The sequence below is a fragment of the Pseudophryne corroboree genome, chromosome 7 (genome assembly GCF_028390025.1).
Source record: "Pseudophryne corroboree isolate aPseCor3 chromosome 7, aPseCor3.hap2, whole genome shotgun sequence".
Classification (NCBI taxonomy): Eukaryota; Metazoa; Chordata; class Amphibia; order Anura; family Myobatrachidae; genus Pseudophryne; species Pseudophryne corroboree.
Genome location: NC_086450.1, coordinates 97,524,751 through 97,541,574, shown reverse-complemented (window position 1 = coordinate 97,541,574; position 16,824 = coordinate 97,524,751). Strand labels below are relative to the sequence as shown.

The 16,824-nt window shown below is 42.7% G+C and overlaps 1 protein-coding gene across 3 annotated transcripts in view; it reads left to right on the top strand.

Moving 5' to 3' along the window:
* Positions 1–16,824, top strand: part of ITGA6 (integrin subunit alpha 6) — a 136,489-nt gene that overhangs the window by 80,092 nt on the left and 39,573 nt on the right. For all 3 annotated transcript variants that reach the window (XM_063933461.1, XM_063933459.1, XM_063933460.1), the window contains 7 exons: positions 2,494–2,707; positions 6,616–6,812; positions 11,969–12,060; positions 13,484–13,611; positions 14,204–14,299; positions 14,407–14,468; positions 15,267–15,415. In XM_063933461.1, the coding sequence (XP_063789531.1) occupies positions 2,494–2,707; positions 6,616–6,812; positions 11,969–12,060; positions 13,484–13,611; positions 14,204–14,299; positions 14,407–14,468; positions 15,267–15,415 (938 nt within the window). The remainder of the gene's footprint in view (positions 1–2,493; positions 2,708–6,615; positions 6,813–11,968; positions 12,061–13,483; positions 13,612–14,203; positions 14,300–14,406; positions 14,469–15,266; positions 15,416–16,824) is intronic.

Here is a 16,824-nt window from a genome sequence, read left to right as displayed (position 1 = left end):
GTGACATCATCATCCATTGCCTCATTCAGTGGTATAGAGATCACCAAATCATTACATCTTCACAGCACTTACTGTCTGTCTCATGAGGAATTCAACATTTGCATGCCATGGCATTCACATATACCATAGTCTTCCATATGAGTTCCATGGACAGTCTTATGACATTATGGTACACAGTTTGCAAAAATGCAGTTTGGAGAGGAAGGACTTTGCGTTTTTCATTTACTTTACATAGCAGATTGTGGCACAACTAATAACGTGTGATACCAGAAAAATAACTGACATTGCTGACTGTGACGGCATGGGACGTATTTGTACTCAAACAGAAGGCATTTTTGTGACTTGATTCCCTTTGGGTACATAGGGGTCTATTTATGAAGTAGTGAAAAGATTGGAGAAGTAAGCCAGTGGAGAAGTTGCCCATGGCAGCCAATCAGCTTTGAAGTAATATTTATCAAGTGCATTCTAAAAAATTCTATATAGCAGCTGATTGGTTGCCATGGGTAACTTCTCCACTGGCTCATTTCTCCACTCTTTTCACTGCTTCATGAATAGACCCCATTGTCTAACATGAAACCCTGCAATTGCTTCTGACTTGGCACAGGTTTGGTACCCAGCCACCTTAATTTGGTAACATCGTAATTGAGTTTGCTCTTGAGACAACATTGTGTCCATTTATTAGTGTTATGTTTATTGTATGTAACATGAAAAACAAATAGTTTTTAATCATAATCAGAAGTGCATTTTAGTAAATGTAACATAAATGTCATTAGACTCATAAAGTAATATGTTAATATGTTCCAGTTAAGACTTTTGAACGTGAAATTTAGTTGAAAAGTTTGATAGCTCAGTCGCTGTCTAACTGATGGCTGCATTACTCTCCCTAACAAATAAGTATACTGGCACATTCGGAAACTTCAATGGTGAAACCTAGCAGTGAATGGGAAACGCGAGTTTCCTGTGAAACAGGAATTGTTCCAAAGTAATTCACCTAGTAATACTCCACTTACAGCTTAAATGCTAAGATTGCAGAGCTGCGATCGCATCGATGGGCGCCATTTACCATTTCAAAGCGGCTCTTCACATGCGATTTTTAGCCGTTTAGAGAGAATCGCAATTTTAGTCTCAATAGGGATCCATGCTGAATGAGGGCCTTAATTCCTTCTTATAATCAGGTTGATATTTTAGTGCAAGTCAGCATTTGACCAAATGCAAACGGAAAAAATAAAAATAATAATTTGATGTTTACCTTATGTTTTACACTAGACATTAGTGCCATGTTAATAAATAATTTACAATTATTATTTTAATTCAGAACCATTTTTAAGGACAAAAGTACATTTAGCTTTGACATTAACAAATTAAATTAAATACCCTGCTAAAATGCATGTGAATACTAGAGATGTGCAGGTTCGGTTTTACTGGGTTTTATGCGGATCTCAAAAACGGCATTTTATTGGCTATTGGCTCTCACTTGTTATGGATAGCCAATAAGATAATAAATCCAACCTGCCTTAGTTTGGCGAAAAGAACCATGCAATCTGAACCAGTACATCTCTATTGGATGTGGGCAGTGCAGATGGTGTAATGGTTAGCATTACTGCCTCACAGCACTGAAGTCATGGGTTCAATTCCCACCATGGCCCTAACTGTGTGGAGTTTGTATATTCTCCTCGTGCTTGCTTGAGTTTCCTCAGCGTCCTTCGGTTTCCTCCCACAATCCAAAAATATGAAATGTACTGGTAGCCTTTATGGTACGGGTGCATTACATAATATGATATGGCTTGTGAACATGCATTTTATTAATGGGAAGGGGTTCATACAAAATTTAGACTACATTCTATTAGTATAGTTTTTACAAAATAATTGTAAAAGGTAGAAGTTTAAATTCTAAACCACATACAGGTAGAGTTATATAATATTTTCTAGGGAATGGTGAAAAACTCTAATTTGACTCCTTAATCCGCACAACGTTTTGTTTTCTCAGAAGATCCAATACAGGTTGCTTGCTGAACGTTGCCTCTCTGTGAATGTCTGTACCCCCTTGCCAAATCAGTGGTGGTGATCAGTTATTTAACCACCATTGTTAAAATAGATCGTACTGCAGAATATTTCATACATTCAGAGAATTCCCAGTTTATTTTTTTTATTTGCTCTACGTATTATATATCTAATTATATGTAAACAGCGGATCTGTATTTAGTGATAATTATATCATTGATGTCTGCTGTTATATACATAGGACGTGGGATGTACTGTCACAGAAATGTGGCAACATCATTTAGGCATTTATGTCGTACTATTTGACTACACTACTGTTCTGACATCAAAGGCAAGATTAAAGGGAATGCTTCAATCACTTTTTCCGCACAGCAATTTCATATTTTTATAAATAATATTTTATTATTAAATCATTCACCATAATACGCTTATGCTTCTAGATTTTTAGTTACTTGTTTTTTATTATAATGTGTTCTGTTTTCCTGTTCCCAGGGTTTTCTTTAGACACAGGGAAAGGGATTACCTCTCAGGAAGAAATGACATTTGTATCAGGGGCCCCTAGAGCCAATCACAGTGGAGCTGTAGTCCTCCTGAAGAAGTATCCACCCAATGAAAGGATGTTGTCGCCGGAGTTTATCTTTGAAGGCGAGGGACTGGCCTCTTCCTTTGGTTATGATGTGGCAGTGGTGGATCTGAACAGTGACAAGTAAGATTATATTTTGCGGTTGTCCTAATTATTTAATATTCCAAAGTAAGCAATATGCTTATCTGCTAATGCTATGCCATTGGCCTGCACAAGATCATTGGAATAGGTTATGATACAGTGCATTCCAAAATAAAGATATCCATATCCCTCTTGTGACAATTTACCAGGGCTGGATTAGGGATAAAACAGATGTCAGGCATATAGAGGGAAATACACTTTAATATATATTTTAGTCTACATATTGCTAGTGACTTCCCAACTTCAGGGCTTTACTTCTCCAGTTTCTGAGCCTTTTCTTTTCTCCAGATGTAGCGTATAGCTTTGCTAACTCCAGACCTTTTCCTTCTTCTCTGTCTATATACTCCTCCCTTCCCAGCTCCAGAGTCTCTCATTTCCCCAGAGCCTGATGAAGACACCAGGGGTCCTGGGCAAGGTACTATCTTAAGTGCCCTATTGCCCCTCCATTTAAAAAAAACAAACCAGAAATAAAAATGAGCAAGAGTTATCTGGTATCCAGATGATAGGTCGAAAGTCAAAAGGTTGACAGTAAATAGGTCGACAACATATGGCCGACATGCAAATGGTCGATATGGTCAAAAGGTCTTCAGGTTCAACTGGTCATCATGGCAATGGTCGACACAACATATGGTCAACAGAAGTTTTTTTGTGTGGACCTATTTGCTTTGTTTTTTACTTTTTCATACTCTGCCATCCGCCAGGACTACGATCGAGAACAGTAACCTGTGCCGATCGCATCGGTAGCAGAGCGAGGTACCTTGCTCGCTCACCATGTGAGGAGAGGCGGTACACTAATTGGGGTTTCAAGTGCTCAAGCCTACAATTTGACACCCCAATGCCCCCCTCAAAGAAAACCGTGTCGAACTTTTCTGTGTTGACCATTTCCGTGTCAGCCTTTTCATTGTGTCGGCCTTGTGCATGTTGACCATTTGGGGGTCAACATTTTTACTGACAACTTTTTGAACCACACCTGAGTAACCCGGCCACAGGGCAGTAGTTTAGCATCCAGCCCTGTATCTCTCTCCCCTTAGGTCCACATTACTACAAAAAAAAAATATTATCTTGCTTCCATTGAACTGTGCCGGCCCTGGATTTCTTTCCTCGGCTCCTAAATGTCATTTCCAGTATTTTAAACTTTCCTTCATTTAATTTGGTAGCTTTTCCCACTGACTACTCAGCCATAATGTCTTATTTATCTCTCATCCACAGCTCCTGTGCTTCCTTTTCCTAGCAAGTTCCTGTTTGGCTTGCAAACACAAAACTAAAGATAACATAATTTTACACTAGACAAATGTGGATAAATTTGCTATATACTGTATACAAAAGTATTTTTCTTTAAATAAAAAATATAAAATAAATGTTAGTCCTACTGAAAAATTGTAAATATTCCACGTTTTAATGTTACAGAAGTAACAAAATACCACACAATTATTTTGTCCCTTTTAAATTTATGAAATTGCAAAAAAACAATATTAGGATCAATAACCATTTAACAGCACTTTTATTTTTTCTTTATTTTAATACTTTAACTCTGTAATCTAATATCACTCTATTTTGGAGACTCCCGGTTTCAGTGTGGCTGTTACCCAAAACCTGTAGTACAGTTGGGATGCGTTTAGCATCCCTGCAGTTGGGATACCGGCAGTCATGTGACCGACGCCAAAATCTTGACAGCACTCGGAATCTCGGCACCGGAACATCGAACCCGTACAGTACACAGACATTATCTATGTGGGTATTGTACTCTGTCAGGATGCAAAACCTCATAAAAAAAGTAATTTCCTCCTGTGGAACCCCTGTATTTGTTTTCTATTTATAAAGTAGGGTCATTACAATCTTGCCATTATTACGAAGCCACAGGGAGTCTGCAGCCGCTTTCACTGTTGCTAATGCGCCACACACTGACGTCAGCAGCAGATAAGAGAGTTGGCAGTTGATAACAGACCCCCCCTGTCTAATAGTGTGCTGGATATTTGCTAATACTGTAACCAGTAGGTCTGGACCTCACATCCTTCCTTCATGTCAGACTCATTCCACAGCTGTGTGCATGACACAAAATGCATGTTATACTGGAGGTTTTGCAGTCTGTTTATTTTGCATACTGAGACACAACTGGATTTGAAGGGTTGTAAATCCCCCTAAATTTAAATTCAGTTTACATTTATTAACAGTTATTTATGTATCATCTCTTCATCACTTGGGTACACACAAGGTCGGACTGGCCCACAGGGATACAGGGGAAACACCCGGTAGACCCCACAGCCTGCGGGCCCACCCTCTTCTCTAGGGATCAGGTTTTAGACTGCGCACTTGAATTATACATTATACATAAGTTACATTAAACTGCACAGGACTATGGTGTTGTCACTACAGTGCATTGCTGTTATTAATCTGCTACATTATCACGCATGCACTAGCAGTATTTACTATATCTATTTCTAAAGGGGCTCAAATCATACAATCTGTAATAGTTAGCCAAGCCTTTGTAGTGGATGGCCACACCCCTAAGCATGGGCCCCTATCACTACATCTCCCCGGTGGGCCCTTCATGTCCAAGTCCAATACTGGATACACACACAATAGAGCTACCTACCTACCAATGTGTCTTTGGATTTTAGACAAACAAGAGAAAACATACAAACTCCACACATATAGGGCTCGGTATGCGGTTAACATATAGCCGCACGGGATCCTGGTGATCACAATGCCGATGCTGGGATCCTGCACAGCAGTACAATGCCGATGCCACAGGCTTTCTCCCTCTATGCTTTTCTCCCTCCCAGAATGCGATCGCCACAGGTTATATTCTCCCCGACACCTATAGAGGGAGAATATAACCTGTGGCGAGCACAGCAAGCCACCGTGCCTGCAGCGTGGCAAGCACAGCGAGCCCGCAAGTGGCTTACTAGCGCTTGCCACTCTGACGGCATCCTGGTGGCTGGGATGCCGGCGTCGGTATAATGACAGTCGGCATCCCGGCCATTGGTAACTCATATTATCCCTATATGGCGGTACAGTCACTGGGCCTCCATTGCATCCAGAAAATTCTGAATTTTTGGGAAACTGCAAAAAAAGTGTTCAATTGCCATCTAACTATGGGGGTCATTCCGACCCGATCGCTCGCTGCAGTTTGTCGCAGCGCAGCAATCGGGTCGGAACTGCGCATGCACTGGCGCTGCAGTGCGCCGGCGCATGGCAGTCGTCGCTGCCTAGCGATCGCTTCTGAGACAGAGGCGGTCGCTGGTCGGGAGGAGGCTGAACGGCGGCGTTAAGCTGCCGTTTAGTAGGCGCGGTCCGGCCAACGCAGGCATTGGCCGGACCGTTGGGGGGGAGTGCCGTGGCGGCTGCGTGACGTCTCATGCAGCCGCTGCGGCCAGCGGCAGCGACACACAACTCCCAGCCAGCTGCAGGAGCTGCGCTGGCCGGCAGTTACTCCACAAATATAAGAGCATCGCCGCTGTGCGATGCTTTTGTATTTGTGCGGGGGGAATGGGGCGGCACTGACATGCGGGGTGGACTAGCCCTGTGCTGGGCGTTCCCCCCGCATGTCAGGGAAGATGATCGTAGCTGTGCTAAATTTAGCACAGCTACGATCAACTCGGAATGACCCCTATGTGCAGCAGGTGATGCTGTGCACATTGTTATGTCCAGACTGAATTTTGCTACTTGCAAAACATCAGCTTCATAGACAAGAGTTTTTACAATTTTTATAGTCACAATAAGAAATAATGATCCTTACAGTTACCTCTGTGCATATTACATGAATCATCCACCCTTCAATGAAACGTAAATGTATGATCACAAAATTCTGATGTGAATGTGTCGCCAGATAAATAAAAGGAATGCACTTATTTTCCAAAACTGGTGACCTGATTTTGCTTTCTCTGCAGGTGGCAGGATATAGTAGTTGGTGCTCCTCAATATTTTGATAAGAATGACAAAGAAGTAGGAGGTGCTATCTATGTATACATGAATGAGGCTGGCAAATGGGGAAACGTTCGACCAATTCGAATTGTTGGAACCAAAGACTCCATGTTTGGTATTTCTGTGAAGAACATAGGAGACCTAAATCAAGATGGCTATCCAGGTAAGAGTTTCCAGTATGATTTAAAGCATACAAGTCTTATATACACAGTTGTGGCATCTATTTAGTGGGCTCATCTAATAGTTAGGAGACTGCGGTCTATCTATTGAGTAAAACTGGGGTCTTGGTGCCTCCTGTCTTAGCGAGGTCATTATTTCTTAGTGAATCAACAGGCTGAATAATAGTTTGGCCCACAAAATGGCTGCCTCCGTATTGTGAAGTACACTTTTATTGCTGTTGTGAACATTTCACTAGTGGCTCTATTTAAATATATTTTATCAGTGATTACATTTTATTTCACAGTTTCTCACTATTCAAGTAGTGGATTACCACAGGGAAATCTAAGACTTCCTTTCTTGTCTTCTGTTTTTCATTCACTTTTGCCTCAACACACACAAGTATGGGGAAGCAAACAGGACACTATCAAATATGGGATGGTAAGCTCTAGTGATGAGCGGGTTCGGTTTCTCGGAAACCGAACCCCCCCGAACTTCACCCATTTTACACGGGTCCGAGGCAGGTTCGAACCTTCCCGCCTTGCTCGGCTAACCCGAGCGCGCCCGAACGTCATCATCCCGCTGTCGGATTCTCGCGAGATTCTGATTCTATATAAGCAGCCGCGCGTCGCCGCCATTTTCACTCGTGCATTGGAGATGATAGGGAGAGGACGTGGCTGGCGTCCTCTCCGTTTATTGTTGAACTTGATTGCTTTATTGCTTAATTGTGGGGAGGACTGGGGAGCAGCTCTTAGGAGGAGTACAGTGCAGAGTTTTGCTGATAAGTGACCACCAGTTTTATCCGTTTTCTGCCTGAAAAAAACGCTCCATACTATATCTGTGCTCAGTGTGCTGCATAATATATCTGTGCTCACACTGCTTAATTGTGGGGACTGGGGAGCAGCTGTATTATATAGCAGGAGTACAGTGCAGAGTTTTGCTGACAGTGACCACCAGTATACGTTGTCTGCCTGAAAAACACTCCATATCTGTGCTCAGTGTGCTGCTTTATTGTGGGGACTGGGGACCACCAGTATAATTAATATTATATAGGAGGAGTACAGTGCAGAGTTTTGCTGACACAGTGACCACCAGTATACTATATATAGCAGTACGGTAGGCCACTGCTGTACCTACCTCTGTGTCGTCATTCATTAAGTATACTATCCATCTACATTCTATACCTGTGGTGCATTTTAGTTTTGCAGTTTGCTGACACAGTGACCACCAGTATACTATATATAGCAGTACGGTAGGCCACTGCTGTACCTACCTCTGTGTCGTCATTCATTAAGTATACTATCCATCTACATTCTATACCTGTGGTGCATTTTAGTTTTGCAGTTTGCTGACACAGTGACCACCAGTATACTATATATAGCAGTACGGTAGGCCACTGCTGTACCTACCTCTGTGTCATCATTCATTAAGTATACTATCCATCTACAGTCTATACCTGTGGTGCATTTTAGTTTTGCAGTTTGCTGACACAGTGACCACCAGTATACTATATATAGCAGTACGGTAGGCCACTGCTGTACCTACCTCTGTGTCGTCATTCATTAAGTATACTATCCATCTACATTCTATACCTGTGGTGCATTTTAGTTTTGCAGTTTGCTGACACAGTGACCACCAGTATACTATATATAGCAGTACGGTAGGCCACTGCTGTACCTACCTCTGTGTCGTCATTCATTAAGTATACTATCCATCTACATTCTATACCTGTGGTGCATTTTAGTTTTGCAGTTTGCTGACACAGTGACCACCAGTATACTATATATAGCAGTACGGTACGGAAGGCCACTGCTGTACCTACCTCTGTGTCGTCATTCATTAAGTATACTATCCATCTACATTCTATATCTGTGGTGCATTTTAGTTTTGCAGTTTGCTGACACAGTGACCACCAGTATACTATATATAGCAGTACGGAAGGCCACTGCTGTACCTACCTCTGTGTCGTCATTCATTAAGTATACTATCCATCTACATTCTATACCTGTGGTGCATTTTAGTTTTGCAGTTTGCTGACACAGTGACCACCAGTATACTATATATAGCAGTACGGAAGGCCACTGCTGTACCTACCTCTGTGTCGTCATTCATTAAGTATACTATCCCTCTACATTCTATACCTGTGGTGCATTTTAGTTTTGCAGTTTGCTGACACAGTAACCACCAGTATATTATATATAGCAGTACGGTACGGAAGGCCACTGCTGTACCTACCTCTGTGTCGTCATTAAGTATACTATCCATCTACATTCTGTACCTGTGGTGCGCCTCTTTTTTTCTTTGCATCATGTGCTATTTGGGGACAATTTTTTTGAAGTGCCATCCTGTCTTGACACTGCAGTGCCACTCCTAGATGGGCCAGGTGTTTGTGTCGGCCACTTGTGTCGCTTAGCTTAGTCACACAGCGACCTTGGTGCGCCTCTTATTTTCTTTGCATCATGTGCTGTTTGGGGACAATTTTTTTGAAGTGCCATCCTGTCTTGACACTGCAGTGCCACTCCTAGATGGGCCAGGTGTTTGTGTCGGCCACTTGTGTCGCTTAGCTTAGTCACACAGCGACCTTGGTGCGCCTCTTTTTTTCTTTGCATCATGTGCTGTTTGGGGACAATTTTTTTGAAGTGCCATCCTGTCTTGACACTGCAGTGCCACTCCTAGATGGGCCAGGTGTTTGTGTCGGCCACTTGTGTCGCTTAGCTTAGTCACACAGCGACCTTGGTGCGCCTCTTTTTTTCTTTGCATCATGTGCTGTTTGGGGACAATTTTTTTGAAGTGCCATCCTGTCTTGACTGCAGTGCCACTCCTAGATGGGCCAGGTGTTTGTGTCGGCCACTTGTGTCGCTTAGCTTAGTCACACAGCGACCTTGGTGCGCCTCTTTTTTTCTTTGCATCATGTGCTGTTTGGGGACAATTTTTTTGAAGTGCCATCCTGTCTTGACACTGCAGTGCCACTCCTAGATGGGCCAGGTGTTTGTGTCGGCCACTTGTGTCGCTTAGCTTAGTCACACAGCGACCTTGGTGCGCCTCTTTTTTTCTTTGCATCATGTGCTGTTTGGGGACAATTTTTTTGAAGTGCCATCCTGTCTTGACACTGCAGTGCCACTCCTAGATGGGCCAGGTGTTTGTGTCGGCCACTTGTGTCGCTTAGCTTAGTCACACAGCGACCTTGGTGCGCCTCTTTTTTTCTTTGCATCATGTGCTGTTTGGGGACAATTTTTTTGAAGTGCCATCCTGTCTTGACACTGCAGTGCCACTCCTAGATGGGCCAGGTGTTTGTGTCGGCCACTTGTGTCGCTTAGCTTAGCCATCCAGCGACCTCGGTGCAAATTGTAGGACTAAAAATAATATTGTGAGGTGTGAGGTGTTCAGAATAGACTGGAAATGAGTGGAAATTATGGTAATTGAGGTTAATAATACTATGGGATCAAAATGACCCCCAAATTCTATGATTTAAGCTGTTTTTTAGGGTTTTTTGAAAAAAACACCCGAATCCAAAACACACCCGAATCCGACAAAAAAAATTCGGTGAGGTTTTGCCAAAACGCGTCCGAATCCAAAACACGGCCGCGGAACCGAATCCAAAACCAAAACACAAAACCCAAAAAATGTCCGGTGCACATCACTAGTAAGCTCCACTTACAGTAGCTTATTGTAAAATCCTTCCGCCATCTGTGGATGGTGTCCACTGCTGGAATCAGCCTCTCTGGGGGAGAAAAGCAGAGAAGTACTGTATATAATTACTTACTGCTTTGTCCTTGTCCTCCGTATGATTCTCTGACTCCTTTTCATTGCAACACCCAACTAGCTCAAAGCCCATCTTAGACTTCCCACCCAAGTTCCACAGGGACCTTGGACTGACAGAAGGCACAATCCTGCCCGGGTCGCAGCCAAATGAGAGAACGGAGCAGAGATCAGTCATCAGCTATGTGGGATTGCTGCCTGTAGCCAGTCATTAGCTTTGCAGTAAGGCTATATGGTCCACGGCTCTGTTGTTTGCTCGCTGTCGGTTCTCAGTAGGGTCTAATTTGTCACCTCCTGTTCAAGGTGTGGTTACAGTGGTGTAGAAGAATGATTTCCGCAACCGTGTAGGATCCCTACTGCAGGCAGAATGGTTCTGGGCACTGCAGGAAGGCTGCCGTGCTGATTAGAGTCTCAGCTTGGTCAAGGGCGATGGGGAATCAATGCTTTTTTATGGGTCTTAAATATAAGTGCTGGCTCGCTAAACCCAATGGACTTTCCCAAAAAATTGAACAGGGCTTCATAATAGCAAGGAAATTTAGGGGTTTATTCATGAAGCAGTGAAAACAGTTGAGAAACAGACCAGTGAAGTATGGATCTGAAGTCCTCTTGTCTGCATTGCCCCACTTGTTGTCTGGCCGGGTGTGGATCATTATATCGACAGTGTCTAGGTCGACAATGTTTAGGTCGACCACTATAGGTTGAGAGTCACTAGGTCAACACGGTTTGAAGGTCGACAGGGTTTCTAGTAGTGATGAGCGGATTCGGTTTTACTCGGTTCTCAAAACGGCATCTTATTGGCTCACGGATGTCACGTGTTTTGGATAGCCAATAAGATGCCGTTTTGAGAACCGAGTAAAACCGAGTAAAACCGAATCCGCTCATCACTAGTTTCTAGGTCGACATGTCAAAAGGTCGACATGAGTTTTTCATTTTTTGGGGTGTCGTTTTCTCCGCACAGCGATCAGGAAGCCCAATTAGTGCACTGTGTCCGCTACCGCTGTGCTCGGCACAGGTTACCGTTCCCGATCGTAGTCCGCGTGGATCGTTACGTATGAAAAAGTTCCAAAAAATATATATTAAAAAAAAACACACCTCATGTTGACCTTTCGACCTGTCAACCTATAACATGTCGACCTAGAAACCCTGTCGAAATTGAAAACATGTCGACATGTAGTGGTCGACCTAGGCACTGTCGATCTTCAGACCGGATCCCGTATGGCCCACCCCCACTACGGGGCTGCACAGTGCTGCAGTGTGCCCCCCCCCCCGTGCCTCCCCTAGAACCGGCAGTGACAAAATGTTGTTTATCCTGTCATTTAGTGTTCGGTTTGATGTCATTCATAATTGTAAAAATGTATCATGCTGTTTGCAGCGACAATAGTAACATTTATTTTCTATGCTTAGACATTGCAGTTGGTGCTCCATATGATGAGGGCTTTGGGAAAGTCTATGTATATCATGGGTCCAAAAATGGGATTATTGAAAAACCTGCACAGGTAAGAGCATCTCTATTTTACCACAGTTTAACCCTGGCCTCGGTATGTGTTACATTATACAGTGGCTTAATATGGGTAGAATACTTACATGTCATATTTTGGTGTAAAAGGAACAAGGTAAATACAGTCTTCCATGCATTGAATTTCCTTGGGTTAGTTTTTGTTGCCTTGAAGCTGCCATGATGTGTCTCAAAGTATTTTGTAATATAATGTATCAAGGAGGAAATGTATCAAGTTGCTCAAAGCACCCAATCATCTGTCATTTCATACACTGTGCTAGATAAATGACAGGATCTGATTGGTTGCTTTGGACAACTTCTCGACTTCAAGGCTTGAAACGTCTCCCCATTGATAAATATAGATTTCAATTATATAAATTATTGATTAAAGTTATCGTGGATTGCCAAAGTTAAGTTCTGATTAGTTGCTGTATTTTAATGCATCTTTGTACCTGCACCCTCTTATTGTGTAAAAATCTAGAGGTTGATAAATCAAGAAGTGAAAGAAGGAAGAAATGGGAGGGAGAAGTTGCCCGTAGCTACCAATCAAGATCTATGTATCATTTGATAGCATATACTTGATAAATGCTAATCAAAGGTGATTGGTTGAAATGGGCAACTTCTCCACTGGTCCACTTCTCTAGTGTTTTCACTGCTAGATACATCAACCGCCTAGTACTTAATGGGTTGTTGACATTTGGGCAACACACTATACATACTGCCTATAATAAATAAGAATCCACCCTTTCCTGAAGCCAGGATGTTAAGTGGCTCAAGCAGTGCAGGAATATGTCTAGTCCACTTCAGTAGTTCTCCATAAAGGAGGAGAGGGTAGATTTTAATAACTGAGAAAGTGAGCATCCAGCACCGTTGCTACCCTAGTTGCTCCTGTATTTGAGTTGCATGATTGAATTGAAGTGGTGCCTTGCAGTATGGAGACATGTCCAATGGACTGATAAGATGCACATGGAGTTTCCTGCCACCAGCCCTGTCTTCTGTGTTGTCATGATGTCACATGGGTGTGTAGTGTTCATTCTAGCACCCTGCACCTGTCACAACCCATGCAATTTCTCTTTCCTGCCAGGGGTGTCGCTTTCTATTCTGGTTATTCTAGAACACTCTGGTCTGTATTTTAGTGAGATACAGACCAGAGTGTGCTAGAAGCACCAGAGCAGAGAGCGACCCCCCAGACAGGAAAGAGGAACTGCATGGGTTGTTACCGGTGCAGGGTGCTAGTAGGAACACTAGGTGGGGTGGGTAGGGTAAGGTTGCAGAGCCTTGCTAGGGTGTCACTGTGAACCAAGGGAGATCTTCACCTTTTTTTATGGGGAGGGGGTTGTGTCAATAGGTGGTACATCTGTAAGTGGACAGTCATTTTAATTTTCCTTCTTTTTTCTTTTCATTTTCTTTCTTCTTTCATGAAGATTATTGATGGAAAGAGCACAAACACCCAGTCGTTTGGTTACTCCATTGCTGGAAACATGGATTTAGATAGAAATTCTTACCCAGATATTGCAGTTGGATCTTTGTCAGATTCTATAAATGTGTTCAGGTGAGTAATACAGTCTTAACCAAATCCTCTCTACAAATATACTTTTCCGGTATGAATGGTCGACAATGTTAAGGTCGACAGTCATCAGGTCGACCACTATTTTCAACAGTGACATGGTCGACATGGACAAATGGTCGACACATGAAAATGGTCGACACATGAAAGGTCAACACATGAAAAGGCCAGCATTGTTTTTTTAACTGTTTTTGGTGTCATTTTTTCCGTAACATGAACAGGAACCCCAATTAGTGTACCGCATTCCCTTGTATGGCTCGCTTCACTCACCATGTTGCGGGCAAGGTGCCTCGCTCCACTACCGCTGCACTCGGCACAGGTCACTATTTCCAATAGTAGTCCACTTGGATGGTAAAGTATTACAAAGTTTAAAATCTACAAAAAAAAAAGAAGCCATGTCGACCTGTTCATGTGCCGACCATTTTCATGTGTCGACCATTTGTCTATGTCGACCATGTTACTGTCAATCAATAGTGGTCAACCTAATGAGTGTTAACATTGTCGACCATCTGAACGGATACCCAAATATACGCCTACAAAATTAAAACATTTCTATTTTCAATTTTTCTAAATTAAGATCACGTCCAGTTGTCAGTATCAAAAAGACGATTAAAGTGACGCCAGATAAGATAGACCTTAACAAGAGAAACTGCGTGGTACCAAGCGGAATCTGGTAGGACCTACTTGCGTCTATGGAATGTCCATTTATAAATAAATCATTTGTGGGTTGGTCACAATCACAAATGTTCTCATTCAATTTTTGTGTGTGTGTTTTTGTAGTTTGACAGTTGAGGTCTGTTTGTCGTACACAGCGGAGCCCAGTGACTACAACCCAGTCTTAAGTAAGTGCATTTTTTGATCATTAATGCCTAAATAATTACTGTCAATTATACTACGCAGAATGTTGGCTGGAATATCTGGCCCAACATCAGAGTGGGCGCCCCCAAGGTGAGGTTGAAAATCTGATGGATCATTATTGGATATATTAGTAAAATTGGCAGATGAACACTGCTGAAATTACTGCACTTAAAGACTCCAGGGAAGAAGAGATTAAGCATGTTTGTGACCAAGGGGTCTATTTACTTAGGCTTGGACGGAGATAAAGTACCAGCCAATCAGCTCCTAACTGTCATTTTTCAAACCCAGTCTGAGACATGTAAGTTAGGAGCTGATTGGCTGGTCATTTATCTCCGTCCACTTTATCTCCATCCAAGGCTTAGTAAATAGACCCCTTAGGGCCTTAGTCGGAGAAGTACGCAATGTCGATATAGTATGCAGTAGAGCAATTTTTTGTCACTGCACATGTGCCATGATGTTCTTGTGGTCTTTAATCACAAAGTGAGTAACAGTCAGGGACTGTTTGTGGAAGTTAATGGGGAGTGGCGACAAAAACGCAGGTGTGCCGTGACCCTTTTGTGGGCATTTATGAGGCTGCAACTGCAATCCTCTACATAGCTACAGTGTTTTTGAAGTCTCACTTCTCATGGCAATCCTGCATGACCAAGGACAGTCCTTCTACAATTGACTGATTTGTGACCGATGCTTTGTATACAGCCGGGATTTGCAAAGCTTTCATGAATTAGTGGCTCTTCTTTCCATATAGGACCTTACATTAACATTTTTTCAAATGTTTTTCTTAGCTCTTGCTTGCACTATTGAAGTTGAAAGTCAAAGACAGAGCCTGGGGTTGTCATCAAGAATTGCTAATGTGCAAGGGCCGATTTCAAGTACTATTGATCTCAGAGCACAAAATCAGCAAAAATGTTTCCAAACCCCCCTCAATCTTCAGGTATGTAACAAACTGGACAGACATATGTTAGTGTAAAATACAAGAAATGGGGGGCCTAGAGGTAATTACAATGGCTGCCATCAAGATAGCTGTTCCAGCAATGTTCAGCAGACCATCTGTAAACATTTCTAGCATGGAAAGAGGAACTGAATTGCGCGATTGGGCAGGATAGAAAATACGGGGGCTGATCCTGTAAATTAGGGACAATATGGCAGCTATGCTGTAATGGTGTACTTCCCCAGGTGCACCTGTCACCTTCACTCAGTGGAGGCAGCCATTTTGAGTCCTGAAACAATATTTCCAGAAATGCAGCCTTGTCAATTCACTGTGACTCAATTAAATCAGTGAGTGTTTCATGGATTAACACCCACGGGGTGTTAGTTCTTACACAACCAATAGGCTGTATTCTCATTAATATTGGTTGAGAGAGACACAAAATGGCTGCCGCTACTTCAGTTATGTCATTTGATGAAATAATTAAAGCCATGATGTAAGATCATCCTTGATATGACTTTTGTTTGTCTGTACGTTGATGTTATAGATTGTTCATTATTTCTTAATAATTTATGTCTTTCATTTTTATTTGTTAGATTTTATAAATATACAGATTTGGAGGTTCTGTGATTCTTTTTATAGTATATACAAAGCATTCACCAAAGGAGAGAGTCCATGTAGGTGCTTGTCTTCCTTAAATAAATACATGCAGGGCCAGACAAATAATGAGGCTGTGGACTCTGACCGTGGGATTTGCGTTATAGCAAATGTTAGGGAGTATTAAAACTAAAGGGGGGTACTCACAGAGCGATCGCTGCTTAAAATCTAAGCAATCTGACTAGATTGCTTAGATTTTAAGCCTGATCGCTCCGTGTGTACTCCCTACAGCGATAGCGATGCGCAGCCCCGCGCATCGCTATCGCTGGTGCTAGATTGGCCTGCCATGCAGGCCAATCTAACAGGTTGCTCATTTCACCTGCTGGGTGAAATGAGCGGCCCCTCCGTCTCCCCCCACATGCTCAGTACACATCGCGCTGTGCTGAGCGGCGGGAGAGATGTGTGCTGAGCGGTTCGTTCAGCACACATCTCTCCCGCATCGGCCAGTGAGTACTGGCCTTAAGGGCTAGATTTGTCAAAGTTTGGAGAGAGATAAAGTGGAAAGTGATTAAGCACCAGCCAATCAGAACCTGACATTTTTAAAACACAACCTATACAATGGCAGCTAGAAGCTGATTGGTTGGTACTTTATCTCTATCCACTTTATCTCTCTCCAAGGGTTAGATGTACTAAGCCTTGGAAAGAGATGGATGGCGATAAAGTGCCAGCCAATCAGCTCCTAACTGCCATGTTACAGGCTGTGTTTTAAAAAATGACAGCTAGGAGCTGGTTGGTTAGTACTTTATCTCTGTCCACTT